Source organism: Lonchura striata, chromosome 9 (genome assembly GCF_046129695.1).
Source record: "Lonchura striata isolate bLonStr1 chromosome 9, bLonStr1.mat, whole genome shotgun sequence".
NCBI classification, from domain to species: Eukaryota; Metazoa; Chordata; class Aves; order Passeriformes; family Estrildidae; genus Lonchura; species Lonchura striata.
Genome location: NC_134611.1, coordinates 13,607,365 through 13,629,790, shown reverse-complemented (window position 1 = coordinate 13,629,790; position 22,426 = coordinate 13,607,365). Strand labels below are relative to the sequence as shown.

General features: G+C 49.2%; 2 protein-coding genes across 2 annotated transcripts in view; both read right to left on the bottom strand.

The window, feature by feature from the left end:
• The window catches only part of EIF2B3 (eukaryotic translation initiation factor 2B subunit gamma), a 98,692-nt gene extending 86,900 nt beyond the window's left edge, over positions 1-11,792 (bottom strand). Inside the window, exons 1-2 of the mRNA XM_021528458.3 lie at positions 11,498-11,792; positions 7,980-8,119 (exon numbers count right to left, since the gene is read on the bottom strand). Of these exons, the coding sequence (XP_021384133.1) occupies positions 7,980-8,119; positions 11,498-11,645 (288 nt within the window). The 5' untranslated portion in view covers positions 11,646-11,792. The remainder of the gene's footprint in view (positions 1-7,979; positions 8,120-11,497) is intronic.
• Positions 11,793-12,427: 635 nt separating this feature from the next.
• LOC110470519 (E3 ubiquitin-protein ligase HECTD3-like) lies at positions 12,428-20,685 on the bottom strand. Its single transcript, XM_021530221.2, has 21 exons — positions 20,352-20,685; positions 20,113-20,273; positions 19,511-19,603; positions 18,959-19,094; positions 18,469-18,584; positions 18,091-18,204; positions 16,942-17,024; positions 16,540-16,705; positions 16,111-16,192; positions 15,672-15,854; positions 15,530-15,579; positions 15,346-15,410; positions 15,009-15,112; positions 14,652-14,771; positions 14,434-14,523; positions 14,135-14,341; positions 13,741-13,870; positions 13,271-13,345; positions 12,920-13,001; positions 12,765-12,836; positions 12,428-12,596 (listed from the first exon to the last, which is right to left on the bottom strand). Exons 1-21 carry the CDS (start codon positions 20,667-20,669, stop codon positions 12,512-12,514), a joined length of 2,532 nt encoding a protein of 843 aa, XP_021385896.1. The 5' UTR covers positions 20,670-20,685; the 3' UTR covers positions 12,428-12,511.
• Between the last annotated feature and the right edge of the window lie 1,741 nt (positions 20,686-22,426).

Here is a 22,426-nt window from a genome sequence, read left to right as displayed (position 1 = left end):
TAACATAATGAGCACAGGCCTGGAGTTCCCAGGAGCATGAAAAGGATAAGGACATACAGTGGGAGATGCAACAATTGAAGGTGACAGGCATCTCAGGTCTGTCAATGACTCTTCTTGCAAAACACCTAAGGTTAGGCTGGTCTGTATAATGGAAGGCATCCTCTTTAGCTGACAATGGGCAGACTAGCAAATGCCATAATAACCATTCCTGATCCAACCTTCACAGCTAATTGCCTTATTCAAACTTCTGGTGTTTAAGCCATTATCCATAGTAAACATGGGAAGCAAAATAATTTAATTAGCTAGAGTCTTCTAAAGCTGAGTAAACTTTAAATAAAATAAAATAAAACAACAAACAAAAAACCCCAACAACTGCTGAATTCTCTCTTACCCTGCCAGAAAAAATAATGATCAGCTGAAAGTCCTGAACACATTCTTCAAGCACAGAGTCAGGCAGTGGTGTATTGTTCCTCCCAGCCACACAGCGTGAGCACCTGCCCATGTAGCTGCTTTCTACAAAGACAATCAGCAGTGCTTTGGGAATGGGACTTGGGCATGCAAAGTGTAATAAATGTTGGCTAGTGCCTTCAGTGGTGAAAGCTTTCAGTAAGAGGCAGAGAGAGAAAAAAGATGCTACATAACCTGTGAGCTGCCATCTGATACATCTGCTTTCCCTATTAACAACATCGTGAAAGGCAGAAACAGAAAAGCCACCAAGACACCATTTTTATTTGCATTTTAAACACTTAAGTACAAAATGTTTGCTGTCAGCTGAGCTGGAAGAAAATGATTAAATTATTTTTACTACTTCAAAACAGATTAACAAAATATTTAGTTCAGTCTTGCTATTATACAGACCTTGTCTCTTACAAATGAATTTAATTTGGGGTTTTTTATTTCCACTGACAGTACAAAAAATACATAATTCTATATTATGGGGACCTAAGTTTTTCTTTCCATGCTCAACAAACTCTGCTCAGTCGTACCAAAAGGATTCAGATTCCATCTTCCAGCCGTTCCAGCAAGCTTACTTACATCATGTGTTTGGAAAGGAGATTTTTCAGCAGAGGAAGCGGAGCGCTTCGCCATGCTGGCCAAGACTCCACGGATCAGTGACCCTCAGCAGCACACAGACCACCACCGTGACATCACACTTTCCACAACACGGATCCCAAAGATGCACATACCAAGAGAATCTGGAGTTTCAATCTTTGTTTATTTGCTCAAAGAAAGTTGGTTTTTCTTCTTCTTTTTGGTAGCTTTTTAGGGTTTGTTTTCCTTTGTTTTTAAAGAGCTATATTACTTTGTAATCTTACTTTTTGAAACTGAGAAAACCAGGTGGACCACCTGAGACGAAACACTTCTCTCACAAGCACTCACCAGCGATAGCAGCAGAAGACAAGCTGATTAATTCACACCATATTATTCAGGGCTTCCATTAACACAGCTAAGGGCTCATCAAGGGAGGAAAATATGAAATTGTTCCATTGCTGTTGCTCTGCTGGAACGCCACATTTTAATCACTGTCTGGAGTATAGTTGAGTGACACAAGGGAGAGAAATGCTTAATATAAGATGAAAATAATACAGACTCAGTGAAGACAAATGTTTGATCCGGGCACACCCAATCCACCCAAAACACAGATTCATGAGTTAACCAGGTTTTTCAACCTGCTGCCTGGAGAGCCCCTGCCTAGGAGGGGTACTAGACAGCAGCTGTGTGGGTCTGGTAAAATTTGGCACAGGAAACAAAATGGTCAAATATTACAGATGCTTAAATTTCAGAGGAGCTCATTTGTAAACTATAGTGACACCCCTTGCCATTTATTTTTTTCATCAACAGTAATCTACAATCCACAAAAAGAGATTTATCAGCCTGATGAATGGTACAAGCAGAAGGTCACAGAAACACAGTCCTCAGAGGGGTTTCCTGAGTCAAGAGTTTTGCCTCCTGTCATTCCAGCTATTGATTTACCTAGTTTATTTAAAAGCAAACAAAATACAACAAGAAAACAGATTCATATTCTAAGAGGAAATTGGGGGATTCTTATCTTGCTTACTCCTGGAAAAGTGTCTCATAATCATATTCTGCTCTGATTAAAACTTTTCTGTAATTTTCAGTCTATGTTTTCTCACAGCAAATTTAAACCCATTTATACTCCACTCTGAATATCTTATCTCCTTTTCTAGTGTTTGTCCCACATTTGATACATTTGAGTTCCACACCTGCTAAGTATTCTTGGCAAACAACCCCTTCTCATTGCCTTAAGCAATACAATTAATTTCTCATCTCTAACATAAAGAATACTTTACCTGATACATTCTAGTTTTGTACCAGCCTTTCCTTCCTCCATCAGAGTGGCTGCTTATCATCACACAATTTCAACTAATACATTCTGAGGCATTGCAATTCACTCTTGGGCTTCTAGCTCCTACCATGAATTTCTTGTTACTATTCCCCAAGATCACAAGTTTTGTGTTACCAGCCAAGCCCTATGTGCTATAACATGGAAGGTCAAGGCACACATTTCGCATACTGATTCATGTCCTGTGAATCTGCCAAAGGAGGTCTACTGAACTGCAAGAGAAGGCCTTTAAGAATGGCAGCAGAAGTCAAATAAATGAAGATCTACATCTGGGCTGCAAAAAACCACACTGGATGTACCAGAAGACTTTACAACATGACTTAAAAAAGCATGCCCACTAATGCCAGCTACAGAGGAAAAGCCTCCCTAAGTGAGCCAGGGGATTTCATTACATAAAATTACATGGAACATTAAAATAAGTTCACTTTTAAAAAGGGTGCTTCCCATAATAAAGAAAAAAAATTACCACTGAAAGACAAGCTGCCTACAAAACAAAACTCCATCATCTACCACAGCCTGCAGCAGACAGCACCCAACCTCTTGATAGAGTGTTACCACGTATCACCACTGAAATGGTCACAACTTTTACTGATTTCCCTATTACCTGATTCAACTCACCTGAATGCTCCAGCCAATGCTGCTTACCAATGAAAACCAGAAACAAGGACAAGTAATAGTTATTGAGGAGAAAGCAAGTATATATGATTTTAGAGAAAAGCTGTATCTCTTACACAGAACCCCTTCCACACTGCTCAAGCAATTAGCAAGTTTAGGATGATAAATAAAAATAAATAAAAACAAGGTAATGGAAGTTACTAAATTACACCTTAACACCGGCTGTTTCCACCTGCAAAATCAGCCTGTTTTACTAAAAATGCTAAACACTGATCACATTTAAAACCCCCTTAATCTTGAAGCAGTATATATGAAGAAATTTGAGTACAAATGCAGATAAAGATTAATGTTTTCTTAACATCTATGGATGGTGTATTTAGTTGTTCATGCCCAGGGCTAGATTGAGCCTTCCTTACATTCAAATTATTTGCTCTTTTGTCCCTAATGAAAGTTTCATTTTAAGAAGACTTGGTTCTGAAGAAAGCAAATTCTTTCTTCCCCCATAAAGATTATCCGGGTTGCTAGAAAAGTGTGCAAAGGCAACATGCCTCTCATGCCTGTAGTGGGTGAAACAGCAAATAGTAATAGCCTAACTGATTGATTAAAGATATTTAACAAGTAGAATCAGAAAGTGACAGAAAAAAAAAAGTGGATGTGGAAAATGAGCTTTCATAAAGGAAAGTCTGATTTATTTTCTGTACAAAAAGAATTTTATACCTCTGCTACCATTTTTTTTTTTTTAACGCTTCCTGACAGGTCAAGAATATTCTTTAGTGCAAACAAGAGATTAAAACAAAAGCAGATTGGCTCCTTCAAAGCAGGAGACTAAAACACCACTACTTAACACAGTTTTTCTAACACTGATAGTCATGAAGTAAAACAGTCAAAGCCAGTGCCCTTTTTGTGTCCTGTAAGTCTTGCTGGACCCACATCACTTTCATGCTGCAGGGAAGGCAATAACCCAAAAGGTACTGAAGTTTTTACTAAGTAAACTGCTTCAGAATTACTCAGGTATAACTGCATATGTGAACAATTGAAAGAAAATTAAAGTCAGAAGGCATAATAAACAAACAAACACAGTGTCCCTGTAATGATTTTACTCAGCTACAGAAGCAGATTGTCATCTTCCAGAATAAATTTCCCTACACATGATGCCCTTGCTAAAGCCCCATCTGAAGCAGGGGAGCTTTCTTCACTCTTCAAGACCAGGAAGGTCAATCCAAACCTAAAGGCATGAAGACTGATTTACTGCTCTGTCAAGGCTAGAATGTGAGTTAAGAGAGACCTCTGAACACCCCTAAGGTGGTAAAGCTGCAGTTCAATGACAGCACTGTTATACCCTCTGATATTAAAATTCTATCAAAACCCTATGACTGGGTATTAAAAGGATACCCATGAAAGCTGTCATAAGGCACACAGACTGTAGCAGGATACTGAAACAAACTGCATTCCAGGGAAATGCTGGGATGGTCCATAGGAGGGCAATTAAGGGATCTGATCAACAGTTGTCACAATGTTCTTTAACAAACTGTTTTCATATCCCTGTATATAACAAAACATTTAAGAAATAAATAGGTCCTATATTGACATTTTTGCTTTTTGACAACTTAATTTTAAATGCTGCTCTTAGTGTAAAACAATTATAAGTGTCTTTTTAAAAATTTGGTAATATAAATGCTGGCAAAAAAATCCTTAGTTTCTACTTAATATTAATTATTTTAAATATTATTTAAGTGCAAAATTTTTTTTATAATTAAATGCAAAACCATTTTTTACTTATATTCAGACTGACACATTCCAGATTGAGGGCCTTTTAAAAATCATAGTCTAGCACACACTGAATAAACCACAACTGGAGATTCAGAAACTGAACTACAGCTCTAATGAAGTTTCCTCAACTGTTTTCACTTAAAACAGCTTCAACTTGTATTTGATGTCTTGTCCTGCTGGCTTTCTGAATGTGGGGAAACAGAGCATGTAATATTACACAGAATATGTACTATCATAAGGTTATCTTATGCATGAAACTGTAAGAGATTTGACACGCAAGTCCACTTTCCAGTACTGGTACAAATCTCTTCAATGATCCAAGGTAAATCACTTCACCTCATTATGCCTCAGTTCTCAGCTGTAGAACTGTGAGCACAAACCGATTAATGGCGTTTGCTATTCAGACCCCAGAATGGAATGTTTAATAAAACCAAACAAAACAACCCACTACACAAGTCAATTAGAGAAATACTGGTAAAGAACAGGCCAAACTGACACCCAGGCCTAGGAATACATAAAGTGAAACTTACAGGACCAAGTTTTCTTATGTTCACTACTTTTCAAGTAGGTGCCTTTAGGAATCAAGTTTAGCATAATATTTTTATTGTATAAAGGATCCAAGAAAAGGATACATTCAGACTTGTAACGAAGATGAAAACCCTAATGAAGCTGCTACCTTGTCAATCAGGTGTAGGCTGAGACAGCCAAAAATAACACGAAGACTTCCAATAGAGCAAAGAAGCTGCATTTAGTATATCAACTTTCTAAGTGAAATTGTCAAAAACATTATTATGTGTACAGAGTGGGAAAACAGCAAACAAAAACTTTAATGAGTTTCCTTTGCTGTCATGAACTTCTGAACATGCAGAAAGTAACACTGGCAGTCAGATGTTTGTTACTGTGAATGAAAAGTCAGTCTTACCTGCCATCAAAAACATCAGCACCATAAAGAGAGAAAACAATGGAAACTACACTTCCTTAATCCTTACAGGTTTTGCATGTACGTGCTCTCCTGCTACTTCTGAATGCCATTCTGTAAGTCTAATCTTGACATCTAATCTTTAAAGTATCAAGCTTCATTACCCAAGGAGGAACACAACAAAAAGGCCCAAAACTGCAGGCACAGCAAGCAGCAGTGAGAGTCCTTCAGTCAAAACTAGACAAGGCAGCAAGTCATGAAATGTTATGCTTTAGAGTGCTTTATGCACATCTCAGAATTTGTGATCAGCAGTTCTGCTACCCTTAGACATATTTCTTACTGTGCATTTAGAATCTTGGCTTTACTCCCTGTCACTTGCACCGCACACAAGCAAGTTGTCTATACTGTGCCATGTTACCTCGCTTTCACTGAGCATACTTGCTCTTCTGTCTGTGGGCAATTAACTCAATTTGTGACAACTAAGTTTCAGCAACCAGTTTAAACTCCTCATCAGACTTTTGGCATGGGCTGCAAAAAGCCTGCCAGCAAACTATGGCCACAAGAAGCAGTTGTTTTCACCAGGGAAACTCATTCTTCAACGAGATCACTCTCCCGCTGCACCGCAAACACAGCCAACATACAGCAGCTTTTCAGCTACCTCTACTGTGGAGTTCTCTCACCTCTATCACACAGGAGAGGGCATACCCTGTAAGAGGTGCACCAGTGGTATGCATTTACTAGAGGAATGACTCCAAAATACACAGTGCAGCAATCTGCTCAAGAACTTAGTATAGGCTTATTTCAAATAAGAGACCACTTTGTCCTCTGTGCGCAGGCAAGCAGACATGTAATAAAAAAGGCAGAAGCAGCTGCTGCCACTCATACATAGCATCTGACTTAGGAAAACTTGTGTGGTTTTCAGGACTACCTCACATCTTCTCTAAGCCTTTTTTCTGGAAAATAAACAGAAGATCAACACTGCCGCCTGTGAAGACACACTATTTTCTAACTCACAGACACTCTACTTGCTGCCTCCCAGAGCCCCATAGCAGACCTGTCTGGATTACCAAAAAGACAGACACCCTGTCACTGATCAGGCAATAAAACTGTAAGGTCAGGGTCCCAATTTGCAGTGCAGATACTTCCTTATTGCACGCAGGTATTTTAAAAAATACTGCATAAAGTTATGACAAAACATTATTCTCCACATGACTGAAACAGTCAGTTCAGCTAAACTGATTTTGTGTTAATGTTGATATTCTTTGTTATCTATTTTCTTTGTTATTTATTCTCTTCACCCTCTAAATACTAGGGCACCCTCTAAGCACTAGTGCACCCTCTAACTACTATGCATTAATCCCTTGCCAGATGTGTCTTGTGCCATCTACACATCCATATTTGCCTTGAAGTTTCACCTTGTCTCAAATGGAGTCTTTCTCTTGGGAGTATATAGCTTGTAATACTGTACTTTATTAGCTTCAAAAAGAGCTTCAAAAAGAAGCCTCAGGACTTAAGCACTCATTGATGTTCTGTTGCAATATTTATTTAAACAGGCAATTTGGCTAAGATGGCCTAAACAGACATGGAACAAATCCTATGATTAAGTCTATGACAACAACAAAAACAAAAGTCCGTCCCAGATCACAGCAAGAGCTCCAAGCAGCATTTCTGCCTTACATGGGAGTGCTTTAATTATGCAGCTGGAAATTAAAATTCTATAAACTGCTAGTTTTATTTGAACAGCAGCCCTTTATCACATCTGGGTACTGTTTACTGAAGAGCTTACTGTAGGACCAAGGGAGCAAAAGCCCAGGAAAAGCAGAAAAGTGAAGCCAAGCACAAGTCATTGACCCAACAGTGCAGGCATGGCTGTGTCATGGCCAGCAGTGAACACAAACTTTCTGAAGCATCACTGCATTGCCTTAGACAGCAAAGAACGTTTGTGCAGAGCTACTTCCCCAAGCACTAGGTAGACAGACAACAACTATCACACACTGCATCAAAAAATCACAGAAACAAATACAACCTTTCAATTACCTTGCCAGAAATCTAACACTGGCCAAGAAGCAGCCCAGCCTGAACAGGCTCCACCATTCCCAGCTCTCAATTCCAGTCATTCAGGATCTTTGCATGAGTTCCCCTGTGAGGTGACCTTACAAAATTCAGCTCTTTTGAAGATCAGGAAATTCAGTTATGCACAGTATCATTACACAGGACATTCCTTACATTGTAGCAAAAAAAAAAAAAAAAGAAAAAAAAATTTAAACAAGTAACTCCCTCCTAGTTAAGGTCAATAAAAGACAGTAATACCTTAATTTTCTGGTGAATATGCCTCAGTGAATCTGCTGTACCCATGTCCATGTTGTCACTGATGCACACAAAATCAAGCTTCATTTTTGTGTCCAGGTTTAGCATCTTTTGGATTTCCTTCCTTGTAATCACAATGACCTCTAGAACAAAGGAGAGTGAGATGAGATGAAGCAGAAAAAAATTGAAATAATATTTATCACAAATAGGATACACCCACTTTTTTATTTAGAAAGGCTGATGGAACTGTCAAAAGACTTGAGTAACATAACTGGGTTCTCCACCCAGTCAAGCTCCTTTGGCAACAGTAACTTTTCAAGAAAATAATTAAACTCCAATGAATGTGAAAACAATCTCCCCTGCTTTGCTGGGTGGAGGTTCTTCCTGAAAGGGACACATGCATGTGTGGCATGAGTTCAGAAGATAGAACAGACACTTCTATCGTTAACCAGCAACCTCAAACCATATGTCCCCAAACAGACCAATGAGACCCCGTGTTCGTGTCACCAATACTTTAGAGCTTTGTCTTTTGCTGCCTCGATCCTGTGTAATCCTCTGTGGACAACACCAACCACACTATTACAATACAATGGTTAAACTATTTCTTAGCATCAGCTTGGCAAGAAAGTGGAGTAATATATGAGCACAAATTCATTCCATCTACAAAAGAAAAAGGATAAATGCATATTTGAAGGAAATCAACACTGGCATGAAAGCATGTTTTCCAAAATGAAGAATGTGAGAATAGAAGCTCTGCAAAGAAAAGACTGAGGAAACTAGAGGACAAGAAACCTTTTCCCCCAGTCTTAAGAATGGGAAGGAAAAGCAACAATCAAATTTTCCAGTTAAAGTATCCCCTCAAAACACCTAAACACTATAGCATTGTATTGCACATGAAATTTTAACAGAGAATTATGTGAAATAATAAATAATAATTATAATAATAGTATAGGCAAGATGAAAACACATCAGGAATAAATCTGTATCAATCAAAACTAAACTCATCCTGAATCTATTAAAAGAAAAGAGGAAGGTACTGTAACATGAGAATTGTGTGGCATTTTGGTGCCAGAGACATGGCTGCTTTTCCACTCCCATACTGGATGCCAATGTGGATTCAAAAGAGACTGAAGAACCTAGAGAAAAGGACTGAAAGCACACCTTGAATTAGGCAAAGAATTAGCTGCTGAAGATGGAACTGGTGTCAGGTGCAGGTTTTAAGCTCACACTGTTCAGCATCAACCTGGTGAGCTGGGCAAAGGTCTTCTAAATATTAGGAGAGATGAAGCACTTGCAATTAGGGCAAAAGAGACACAGTGAGTCAGCCCATGAAACACCTACTTACTTACATAAGCAAGTATGAGGAACTAATCATCCAGGGAGAGAATTCATGCCATTGGATCATTTAATAAAAAAAATGTACAGCTTGGTCATGGGCGTGAAGCAAGGAGGGAGAAGGAAGGTGGCAGTTTGCTTACTAAAGCTGAATACATTTATTGACTATAAGCCTGCATGCCCACATTTTCACTGGAGAGAGAGAAGCTGAAGCATTACATGTGAGAAAGGAGAAAGATCTGACTGCAGCACTATCACACAGTCACAGCACGGTTCAGGCTGGAAGGGACCACCCTGGGTCATCTGATCCAACCCCCCTGCTCAAGCAGCCTCATCTCAAATCAGGTTGCACATGTTTGTGTCCAGATGGCTCTGGAATGTCCCCAGTGAGGGAGGTCCCACACCCCCCTGCACAGCCTGTCCCGGTGCTCGGTCATCTGCACATTAAAGAGGTTTTTTTCCCATGTTCAGGTCGAACTTCCTGGGAATCTGCCTGTTTCCTCTTGTACCACTGCTTAGCACCACTGTGCTGAACCTGGTCCATCCTCTGACACCTCCCTTCAGATACTGAGAGATATTGATTAGGTCCCTTCTCATCCTTCTCTTTTCACCTCTGAACAGGCCCAGCTCGCCCAGCCTTTCCTCATAATGGAGATGCTCCAGTCCCTTCCTCATCTTTGGTACCCTCCACTGGACCTGCTCCAGGAGCTCCATGTCCCTCTTGTCCTGAGGAGCCCAGGACTGGACACAGCACTCCAGATGTGCCTCACCCAGACTGAGTAGAGGGGCAGCTACTTGTGGTCAAGAGCATCAAGTGAAAATGGTTATTTCTGAATAAAGAACCAGACAAATCACGATACTGATTACACAGAAGATTTTAGCTATCTAAATTTCCATTGCAGGATAAAAGTATTGCCAAAAAAAAAAAAAAAAAAGAGACAGCAGAACAGGCAAAGAAGGCAGGCATTCAGAATGCAGATTTCAATAAACAACAAACAAAAAACAAATCCAAAGAACATCAGTTCATTAGGGTTTTCTTATGAAACAGAATAAAGGCAAAGTCTGCTCTTAGTTTTGTTCCTTCACACTGAAATAGTAAGAGGCTAACATGGATAATCATGAGCTGATCTTTACATCTTCACAGAAAATAGAAGCAGTCAGGAAAAAAGCCACAGATTCAGGATGAAGTACAGAATAATCACAGAGATGCAGAAACACAAAAAACAAACAGAAACATAAAAAATCTGGACGCTTTAAAGGTGTCAGGAAGAAGCTTTATAAGAAGCTGGGGGGATGCCACAGAAAGATTTGGTCCAGCACTGAAAGGTGAACAAAAGCCTAACTTCAAAAGATACTGAAGAAGCTCACCAGGTACTGAATACCACCCTAATCCCGGTGTGAAACAAAACCCACAGGTGAGCAACACGAGTCTGCCGCTGTCCCCGCCCTGTTGTGGCCAAAGGCCAGCACTTGGCTCTGCTGCCCCACGGACTGAGCCTCGGACAGAGCAGCAGCCCTGAACTCGGGCCGGGCTGAAACAACAAACGAGGCACCCCCGCAGAGCTGACACTTCCCACGCTGCTGCCATTAACTTCTCTGAGAAAGGAACACGGGAGAGTCAAGGGAACGACACCAGTGGTGGGAAAGGCCTCGAATCAGAGAATCGCTGAAGTGTTGGAAAAGATCTTGAAGATCAAGTCCGACCAACCAGCATCACCACCATGTTCACCACTAAACCACGTCCTCAAGTCTCATACACTCATGGCTTTTGAACACTTCCGGGGATGGTGACACCACCACTTCTCTGGGCAATCTGTTCCAATGCTTTAAAACCCCTTTAGTGAAAAAGATTTTTGGAATATCCAATCTAAACCTCCCCTGGTGCAACTTGAGACTCATCCTGTCACTTGTCGAGAGAAAAGACTGACACACACCTCTCTACAACCTCCTTTGAGACACTGCCGGCCCTCGGTGAGAAGAGGGGTAGAGGGTGCAGGCACAGAGAGCTCAGGAAGGGATGTGACACGGGCCAACAGCACAGCTCCAGCGCAGAGATGCGCTGCAGCACCTGCCCCGTCCAACAAGGCACCTGCGACGCGGCAGCAGAACGGACGGCAGCGGCGGCGGTGAGCGGGGACAGCCCGCAGGCAGCAGGGCCAGCACGCCCAGCCCCTGCCGTGCCTCACCTTCGAAGCCGGCGCGCTCCAGCAGGTTCAGCGGGTACCACAGCAGCGGCCGGTTTCCCACCGGGAGCAGCGGCTTCGGGATGCTGGAGGTCAGGTCCGTCATGCGGGAGCCGCCTCCAGCCGCCATCAGCACGGCCTGAAACTCCATGGCGCGGAGGAGTGCCGCAGAGAGGCAGGGCCCCGCGGGACAGAGGGACAAAGCCGGTTCCGCGCCCCGGTTCCGCGCTCGGCCCGCGGCCGCCCCCGGCACTGACAGCGCAGCAATGGCGGCGCGGCCGCGCTGCGCCTGCGCGGGACCGCCGAGAGCGTCGATCGCGGGCGAGCGCCGATAGAATCGATCCGCCTCCCCGGTGGGCTGCGGGCGGCCACCACCCAGCCAGGACGGCGAGAGGAACACCGAACGCAGGGACCCCGCGCTGCCGAGCGCCAAGTCATGGATTCCTGCCCAGCGGCGGGGGGCGCTCGGCGGAACAGCGGCCCCGGGCGGCCGCGGGGAGAACTGCAGGGGAAATGGGGGCACACCGGGCTCTGTGTGGGGTGTGGGGTGTACTGGGGCAATGGGGGCTCCGTGTGGGGTGTACTGGGAGAAATGGGGACTCTATGTGGGGTATGGGGTGTACTGGGGACACTGGGGCTGTGTGGGGTGTACTGGGGGCTCTGTGTGGGGTATGGGGTGTACTGGAGGCTCCGTGTGGGGTGTACTGGGGACACTGGGGGCTCCGTGTGGGGTGTACTGGGGGCACTGGGGGTCAGTTTGCAGCTGTGCTCCCCACACCATTTCCAGAGCAGACAGGACTCGGCGCTGCTCTCCGCCCCGCAGGAGCCTGTGCGGGCGCAGCACCGCGGCCAGGGCTGTGCTGGCCTTCCAGCTGCAGCACTGGCCACATGCTCCAGTGCCAGAGCTAGAGAAGCACAGACACAAACAGCACCTGGACAGGACAGCAGGACCTGGCCCTGCAGTTTTATTGAATCCAGTGTCCCCGAGGCTCCCGTGGCGTGGGGCACACAGGGGTCTCATTCATCCCAGGGGTTCTTGTCGGTGTCAATGGACAGGCAGTTGTACACGGCGTAGCGCAGCAGCTCCTCGCAGACCTTGGCCCTGGCAGGGGGAACACCAGGTCACAGCCATGATGGCCACAGAAAACCTCAGGCTTCCCTCCCAACACCTGCCAGGACATCCCCCAGGGGAAGGCCTGGGGAGTCTTGATGGGAACCCCAACACCAGCCTCAGGGACTGGGGACCATCCCTGTCCCCAGGTCAACTCACGAGGAATACTTGGGCAAGAAGAAGGAGCAGGAGCACGTGCAGGCCTGTGGCATCAGGTCCAACGCATCCATGCTTGGGAGAAAGGAGAGTCAGAGTGACCTGACATCATGGGGGAACCCAGCATGGCACAAGGACCCCAGGCAGGATGGACTCACTTCGACCTTTCTGGGTAGACGTTGATCTGAACGGGGAGGCGGCTCCGGCCCGTGACAAACTTGAGGAAATGGCTGAGATCCTCTGAGGGGAAGGACAGAGCACAGGTCTCAGGGACAGGACTGTCTCACTCGCTGCTGTCACAGCAAGATCTGCCTTGCCAAATCACCCCATGAGCATGGGGCAAAGCTAAGGGATCCTCTCAGAATCCCAGGAAGGGCCAGGTGGGATGACCCCATCCGCTTCCCAAGGAAGCACCTGGTGAGCACCCCTGGGGCACAGGGCAGTGGTGCCCCATACCCTAGCCTGTCCTACTGCATGTGAAGAGCAGGTAAAGGCTTGGGGTCACTCACCACTGGTGAAGTTGTTGAGTGCCTCCAAGAAATACTGGATACGGGTATCAGCAGAGAAGAAGTCCTCAAACTTGACTGCAACAAAGAATGTGCAATGGCCTAATTAGAAACTCCCAGCAAAGCAAAGGAAAGGAGGAGGAGACCCTCTGCTTCTCAGTGAGCCCATGAGAGCCCCTGGCACCCCTGAGTAGGACCAGCACTTTGTGTCATGGTGGGCAGAGAAACAGAGGTCCTAGTTTGCAGAGCAGCCACTCACCTCTGCCCATAGCAGCTAAGGACCAGATGGACCAGAGTGGGGTCCAGTGGGGTTTGCTGCTAAACCTGAAACATCCAGGTACCCTCTACCTAATCCTCCCCCAGGCTCTCAGGCACCCCATGACCAGGATGCATGTGCAGGACAAGCATTATTAAGGGGATCCCCTGCTCTTGTGGAGGGCAAGGAGCAGCTCTGGGCTGGCCCTGTGACTTACTGAACTTCAGTAGTTCAGCAGCTGTGATCTCCGGGTCCCCGCAGATCCTCTTCTCAATCTGCTGCCAGGTGAGCAGGTCCAGCACAGGCTGGGGCACCACACGGAGCAGCCCAGCACGTATGGCTGCAATCTGTGGGGACACAGGACGGGCTCCATGTCACCACGGTGGGTCTGCCTAGTGGGCAGCCACCTAGGGCTCTGGGGACAGCAACCGCAGGACCCCAAAAGGGATCCCCAGGACACATGGACACCCTGGGCATGGAATGCATAAAGAAATCACCCAGCTGAAGCTGGGGGCACATTTTGGCAACCACTAGTCCCATAAATACCAAGATGTCTTGCCACAGGAGCAGGGTTCCCTTGCAGCTCCGTCAGCCCTGGGGGACAGTGTCACCTGCTCCTTGCTCTCCTCCAGCCGAGCCTTCTGCACCAGGCGGATGAACTCCTTGCGGTCCTCGTAGCGCACAGCGGTGTTGCTGCCATTGGGGATCAGCTCCACCATGCGCTGGTCACTCAGCACTGTCGTGTAGGTCAGCTCTCTGCCAAACATGAACTCAAAGCCTTCCCTGTCCACCCACTCCAGCACCTCCAGCAGCTTCACCTGCAATCCAAATGAGCAATAGCCACCACAGTGGAGCCAGAGCAGCCATGAGAGAGTACGGCACTGCTCTGCCAGCACCCGGCCCTGCTCACCAGATCTGAGTCCACAGTGGCAAAGTCCTTGCTCCAGCTGACCTCCTCCCCTGCCAGCTGCTTCCACACTAGTGCTGGCAAAGACAGGATCTGCCAAAAGAAGTGGACACAAGCATTCTCCTCCTGCCTCTCCTTCACCCATAGGCAGCCCCTCTGCCCAAGACAAGGTGGCCCCTACCAAGCCCCTTCACTGGCCAAGAAGGCTCTGCTGTGCTCACCAGAAACTCCTTGCTCCTCAGGGCTGCTCCCATCAGCTGCCCAATCCATTCATACTTGGGGAAATCCTTGCAGGAGGGGTTGGGGACATACATGTCCCTGGTGTCACTGCTGCTGTTAACCTGTGGGAGAGACTCTTAAGACACAGAGATGTGACAAGCCCAGCATGGTCTCTCCCCCACATTCACCCCTCCACCTGCCTCTCCAGCCCTTTACACCCCTCCAGGAGATCTCCACTACCCGGATACAAGTACAGCTCTCCCAGCCAATGGCTCTGCAAGCATTAGGGTAAGGCTAACACCCCAGGCTCTGCTGGCTGACTCCCCTGGCCTGCACAGGCAGACAGTGGGATGCCAAACCTGATTGGAGGTGCGCACAAAGAACGGCAGGGGCACTGGGACATCGCTGGAGCTGGGACACAGTTCCTCTGAGACATCTGACAGGCTGTCCCGAAAGCCACCACCTGCAGCGGAGGAAGACAATGGCTAGTGCCTGACACACCAGGGCCAGACTCTGAACCACAGGATCTGGCTAAGATGCCCCCCTCCCTGGGGCAGCAGCAGCACTGGTGGGGTAGGGGAGATACAGGGACGATCTCATGTTTGCAGAGCAGGGTTGCCTCTCCCAGAGCAGCTAGAACAGCATGGACACCCACTGAGCTGCACCCCAACACGAGACACCGGGGAGAGCTCTCACCATTGTCAATGATGCCCTCAGTGACGAAATCACACTCCCACCACTGGCTGTAGGTCAGAGGCCACCTGTGGGGAAGGAACAGCCTCATGCACATCTCTCTTTGAGCATACCAGCAGCACCTGGAATCCCCTTGCACTCTACTCTGGGGAAGTGACACCCCACAAAGATGACACTGAAGACCTACCTGTAGTCCAGGGGCTGATTGTTCTTGGAAGATCTGAGGCCTTCATACAGCTGGAGAGTAGCAGAGCAGAAAGGGGATGAGATGGGGGCAAGATACCTGCTGAAGTGACAGGTACCTGGCACAGGGCATGGTGTTGCCATACCTGGGTGAAGATGGCGTTCCTACAGCTGGGGTCCAGTGTGGGGTTGGCACGGTGCTCCCGGGCCAGGAGCCGGTTGATGTAGAGCTTTGGCAGGGTGTGAGGAGCAGAGCTCTCCGAGGACTGCAGACAGTGGGCAATGAGGGCTTCACTCTGCTTGGTGAGCAGCAGGAATGGCTTCATGCTCTAGCAAGGGACAAGCAGGGATGGTTAGAGGTCTGATCCTGCCACCACCTGCTGTCTTCTCCTCTCCTCAAGTCAGCCCTGGTGTCACAGAGAATGCTCTTCCATCGCTTGGGCAATGCCAAACATGGCAGCACTCAGTCTTAACCTAGTCTGTACCCACTGGATAAGGAGGAAACACTACAGCCCCCAGAAAACCTGAACTTGTGAGGAGATGCCCATACTGGCACCATCCCAGGGAAGTTTGGCACATGCTCACCCTAAGTGCATTGAAGGTGCCAATGCTGTCCTCAGAGAGGGGGATCAGGTAACACAGGACACTTTCCAAGAGCTGGACAAACCTTGAGACAGGAGAGAAGCAGTGTGCAGCTGCAGGAGAGTGCCGTTTCAGCACAATCCTTGGGCACTGTGCTCCCTGCACATGGGTCCCCTCCAGCCCATCTAGGGACATCAGACACGAAGGGAGCACCCACCTAGCACCCTCTGTGCAAGCGCTTTATTTCATTTCCCCCAAAATATGCTACAAACAAGGGCAGCCCAGCACATGCTACTGCACTGCAGCTGAATCACTGCAGAGGGTCTCTGTGGGGCCAGTGCTGACCCCAGCCTGGGGCTGCCCTGCAGGTCAAGGCATGATGCTTTTTGGGACTGAGATCACTGTAGGAGTTGGGGCATCTCTGTGCCGAACCTCTGAATGAGCACAGCTCGCCGGTATAGCACGTCAACATCCACGCCGTCCAGGAGAGGGTAGCGAACCAGCCGGGCTGGCTGGAACATGCCGGTGTTCAGGACCAGGTCCCACTCACAGAAGGACAAGATCTTAATCCCCTGCAGCCGGACATTGTCCCCTTCGTCTGCCAAGAAAGAACAGTGATGCTGCATGTGCTGCAGCCAGCATGGCTTGGATGCTGCAACAAGAGGCGAGGTGCCGCCAGCTCATGCAGCGTCTCATATGAAAGTCATTCCTCAACCTTCCCACCAGTGGATTCCAAAAAGCAGCAAGTGTGGTAGAAAGAGCTGCAGGGTCAGGACTAGTGCAGGTTTAGGGCCAGGCTGGGCTGGCAGCCAAAGTCTGGGTGCACAGGCTCACCCCGGCACTCCAGGAAGCGGATCTCCAGCACGGGCATGTGGGTTTTCATGTCGCGGAGGATGCAGATATTCCGGTAGCTGTTCCTGCACACAGCACGGAGGGAGATGGCAGAGCCATGAGGCACAGACAATGGTGAGGTGGCCAGCAAGGCACAGGCCACTCTGGTTCCCCAGCCAAGGATGTGCTTCTACCCGCAAAAGCCCCCCCACCTCACCAGGGCTGTGGCAGGAGGTGCCCAAGCAGAGAAGAGGCTGTCAGAGGCACAGAGACGTTCTGGAGAAGGTGGAAGCCGCATCCAAAAAGCCAGAAAAGAGCACAAATTCAAAGCAGTACAGAAAGACAAGATGGCTGAGAGCACGTCACTGTTCTTGGAGGGTCCCAGCACATCTCACAAGGGCAGAACCAATCTTTTAAGCAGAGTTGGTCATGCAAGGGTGGTGTGTTTTTGAAATAAACAGATTTGTGTAAATGAGCAATTTACTAAGTGTATTTTCAACGCTTTGTCAAGGTCCCATCAAAGTCCTGTGAGCCCATGGGGAAAAAACACTGCAAGCATTCAGACACAGGGAGGCGCTGGCTCCTGCCACTGCAAAAGACACCTCTGCAGTTCTCACGGGTGCCTCTTCAGAGACAGATTTCACTGCTCAGCCAGAAAACATCAAACAGGCACGTTTTGGGGGAAGGCGAAGGAGACCTTTGCACTCCTGGGTAAGCCCCTGGGTGCCTTGAGAAGGGTGCTCAGGGCCTGGGTGAAGATGGAGAAGTGAAGCACCCCAGGACTTCTTGGCAGAGACGCTCAGGAAGGTGGCAGCAGTGGTATGTGTTCCCAGAAGTGAGGAGGAAGAGGCAGAAAGACCACCAAAGTCACCAGGCAGAAGGAAGCATGCTGCAGGCCAGCTGCCGCAGCATGGGTGAGGAGCAGGAGAGGAGATTAAAGCACTTGACTGCCACATGGAAGCAAGGGAGCACCACACTTGTGGGAGCAGATGTAGCCTACACCCAGGGAGTTCCAACCCTTGGAGAGCCACAGTCATTGGCAAGCCACTCAGAACCAGGCCCAGCCCCATCTTTAACATCTGCTCAGGATTCAGAGACAGCTCAGGAGTTTGGCACAAGCTGGGCACAGGCTGCTCCTCACTCATTACTCACTCGTTAATTAGGACTGTTCTCAGGTGCTGCAGCCTGCTTGGTGTTCCCCCATACACAGCCACTCGCCTGGGTACCTGGCAATTGGACTGCCCATCCAGCATCAGCCACAGCTTCCTGTGGGTGAGAAGAGCAAGGAACAGCACTGTCCACCCCTCATGACGTGCCTGGGCCCAGAGATACCCCCCAGAACTGTCCCAGGCCTGGGGCAAAGCTGTGTCTTCCTGAGGTGCCTCTGACAGCAGCTGTCCCCACCTCAACCCCACAGCCCCAGGTACAGCTGGAGGAAAGCTGGGTTGAAGAGGAAGATGGTGCTTTGCCCCGCACCCCACCCTTCCCTGGCACAGCTGTTGGTATGGAGGGGACACCCTGAGGTCTCACTTAACAATGGTGCCTTTCTTCATGTTGAGCCGCACCCAGTGCTGCCCCGGGGGCCCGTTGCTCTCCCAGAAGGTGTAGCTCAGGTTGTCTGTCAGATGGGCTGCATCACAATCCTCCTGCAAGAGTGCAGTGAGCAGAGGGATGGAGATGAGCATCCTTGGACACACCATGGCCTCTTCTGAGGTGTGTTTTGTGGGTCCAAAGGAGGTCAGGAACAGGCCAGCCCCTTGGTATGTTAGGCTGTGGGTGGATGGTGGCTCCCTGACATAGCAAACTGGGCATAGCTGTGGACCCCTAGTGCCCCAGAGACACAATGGAATTTTGCTCCCAACACCCAACTCCCAACAGCTTTGCTAGAGCAGCAAAAGCCCCCACCATCCCCTGCCCCTCGCAGAGGGGACAGCCACAGCTGGCCACTCTACCCCACATCTGTGGTGATGCTCATGTGTCTTATGCTGCTTTTAGGCTGCAGAAGAGCCCCACTACACACCATGTGTGAGGAGACCTCGATGCTGTTGATGTGTTCCTTGGTGCGGTCCACGCACTGCAGCCTCCTCTCGCTGTGATCGTACAGGAAGCGCCCCAGCTCCATGTCATGCTCATAGGTCCAGCCTGGGGGCACGAACCTGCAGGGAGTCTTTGTATTAACAAGATGAAGAGACCAGGCTGCACCCCAAACCTGCGCACCAGCAGTGTGCAGGAGCCCTCACTGAGACTGGCTGCAGTGTCTCATGGTCACCAAACTGACACGGTGTCATTGTCCCTGCAGCAGACAGATGGCATGGCTGTATCTCATCACCAGCACACCAGGTATTAATGGCCACTCCAGCCCAGTGGGAATAGCAGTATACAGTCACTCCAATGGTCTGTGGGACAAAGGCCATCTTCACTTGAGCAGTGCTAAGGTACTAATGTAAAAGGCATCTCATGGCACTCATCCTCCCCCCTCCAGACCCTGAAGCTAGTCTTGGCCATGCAGGCATGGCTCTGGCCAGCAGCCCCTCAGGATGCTGCAGTCCTGCTCTAGAAAATGCACTCATACCGAAACTTCTGCACAGCAGCCTCATCCTGCTCTATGAGCCTGGGCATCTCTCCAAGGCGTATGGAGTACGTCAGGTCCACCACTTGTTCCCAGCTGGAGCAACAGGGGCAGAAGAGTCACACAATGGAAAAGATGTGTCAGTGCTCAGAGCGTCCATTACTGCCTTAACCTGAAGTGTAGTCAGCAGTAGTGGGGCACTGGGGGTGACACCCAGGAACAGCTGTGGAAAAGATGAGTGTCTCTGCACCCGGGTACAGGCTGGAATAGAGCAGGGGAATCCCACCCTGCACATGACTTTACATAATGAAAATAAAATTTGAGCTCTCTGATCACTGCACTACCTCTGTGACATCGCTCAGCCCAAATTCAAATGACTCAGAATGCCCTTGGCATCATTTTTATTCTGTGCAGGCGCTACCACAAGCAAACAGGATTAATCTACGAGGGAGCACGCATCTGCCCACCGATGCTAGGCGGGGATGGGTCCCACCTGCGCTGGAGGGAGTGAGAGGGCTGTGCTGGGCGTGCCCAAGGGATTTGGGATGGTTGTGTGGGGGCGGGTCACACGCGTCTCCAGTGCCCAGTTCCCGCCCGGGCCATACCTGACAGAAGGTCTGTAATCAACCCCCAGCGTTTGGTGCTGACACTGGATCCTCTGCACGGAGTCAACCGGGACCAATTTATCTCCTCCCTCTCCGAACCTCTGCGCCAGGACCCAGCCCTCCGCTAAGCCACGGGTGCTCGTGTGCTCCTCCAGCTGCTCCTGAAGGCACATCCCGTCCTGTCACGGCCGTCGGGACGCGGCACGCCCGGGGGGTTCCCGGTGCCGCACCCGCGTTACCTTGCTGAGCTTGACCCAGAGCCCGGCGCTGTTGCAGTACTCCTCGCCGGTGGCGCGCAGGCAGCCGCCCTTCTCCACCTCGATGGTGGCCCTTGCCGCCCGCTTGCCGCCCCGCGCCGGCCCCGGGCTGTCCCACACGCTGAGCAGGCTGCGGGCGGCGGCGGCCGCGGGGTCCTTGCAGATCTTGTACTGCACCTCCCGCGGCACGTAGCAGAGCGCGGCGGGCAGCGCCCGGGCGCGGCGGAAGCACTCGCTGCACTGCAGCAGGAACCGCAGCCGGCCCAGCACCTGGTGCGGCGCTTCCCCGCCCGCCCTCATCGCGCTCCGGCCACCGGCTCCGCGCCGCTGCGCTGCGCCCCGGGCGGTCCCGACCGTGCCCCGACCGAGCCCGCCCAGGAGTGCCCGCCGGGCCGGGGCGCCTCCGGCAGGGCCGTGCCCGCCTCCCTCCGGGGCCGCCCCGCCTCGGGCAGCTCTCACTTCCCAGCTGCCGCCTCCACGCCGGGCACGCCCCAGCGCTTCTTCATCACTTTCGGGCAGCAGGCGCTCCGGTCTCCAGTTCCGGGCTCCCTTTGCCAAGATGTGACTGTTACGCCACTTCAGTATCCGGCAGGAGCTGACCCGGGTCACAGGCATCCCCTTGCCCTGGCTTAGGACTCTGCTCTCTCCCGGCCTCCAACATCTCTGTCATTGCCTGCATTCCTACAAGCAGAGGAGTCCTGTGGCATCTGGGCACAGAGTTACATCTCCAGCTTGAATAAGGAAGAGAGTTTAGTGGGAATTCTGGTATGGAAGTGCCAGCTTCTGGCTGTTACATCCCTGCCCTGGGCAGGCCTGCAGCAGGTGGAGGTGCTCCAAGCACTTGCTGGGGAGGACAGGCTTCCCTGCTCAGAATAGCTTTATCCCAGGCAGCAGAGGCATCCTGGCAGCAGGAGTGAGGTCATTACACCCAGAAGCACCCAACCCCCTCCCCCACACAACACTCTCAGTGTGCCACCTCATGTCACATCTGCTTGTTGCATACCACAGCAAGGCGGTGGCACAGAGCAACTCGGCTCCACCCCATGCTACCTTAATTTCTTCAGGTTGGGCACAAAGGGCTGAGTTGAAGGACCATGAAACAAGCAGGCTGGCAGAGTTCAAAGGTACCCCTGGTGCCTGCCTGCTCTCCTGGCAGGTCAGAGTCCAGCTCCATCCTTGCCTGCAAAGGCACAGTGCAGAGAGATCCAATAGCTGATCATCCCTGCAGTGTTATCTATTGAACAGGTGTGACTGTACCTCACTGCAGCAATGGCCAAGGGCCTTGCTCTTATGTGCAGTAACCACAGCCAGGAAGGTCCTGGGCCCACCTGGGCCTGTCACCCTGTACCACTGGTTTGCAGAGCTGCTGCAAAGGGTTAAGCCAATTAATACTCTTGAGTTACCTCTGTGACACTACTTTGTGTGCAAGACATTGCAGGGCCAATTTCTGCTTCACCTCCAGCTGACTCTCACACCCCCAGTCTTCATTGCTGCTTAGAATCATGGAATCATTTGGGCTGGAAAAGACCTCTAGGTTTATAGAATCCAACTGTTAACCCAGCACTGCCATGTTTATGACTAAACCATGTCCCCAAGTGTCACATCCACTATTTAACCCAACAGAAGGACACAGGAGCCTCAGCCAGACCTGAGAAATCATCAGGAAGGCCAGGAGCAGTTAGTTATTTTATTTTAGATACTACATGAGGTAGGGACAGACAGAACCTGTCAAACTATTGGAGTTTGTCATACTCCAGAGTATTCGTAGCATAACAAGAACAGCTAGACTACATGTGCGCTGTTAATCCCTGAAACTATTCTATGACAATCCAGCAAGCTGAAGGCAGGAGAGACCAAGTGGTTACATGGAGCCATGATGACATCACTCCTTCCCATCACTCACTCCTATCCACCCTGTAGAGCTGCAGCTCTGGCCCATGGAGATGCTCCTCAGCAGCACAGAGACAGCAGCACCTTCCTTAGGATGACACTAGCTTGAAAATTGATCTCCAGTGATTTGAGACTGGTTGTTGGATCGAGGACACGAAGCCGCTGAT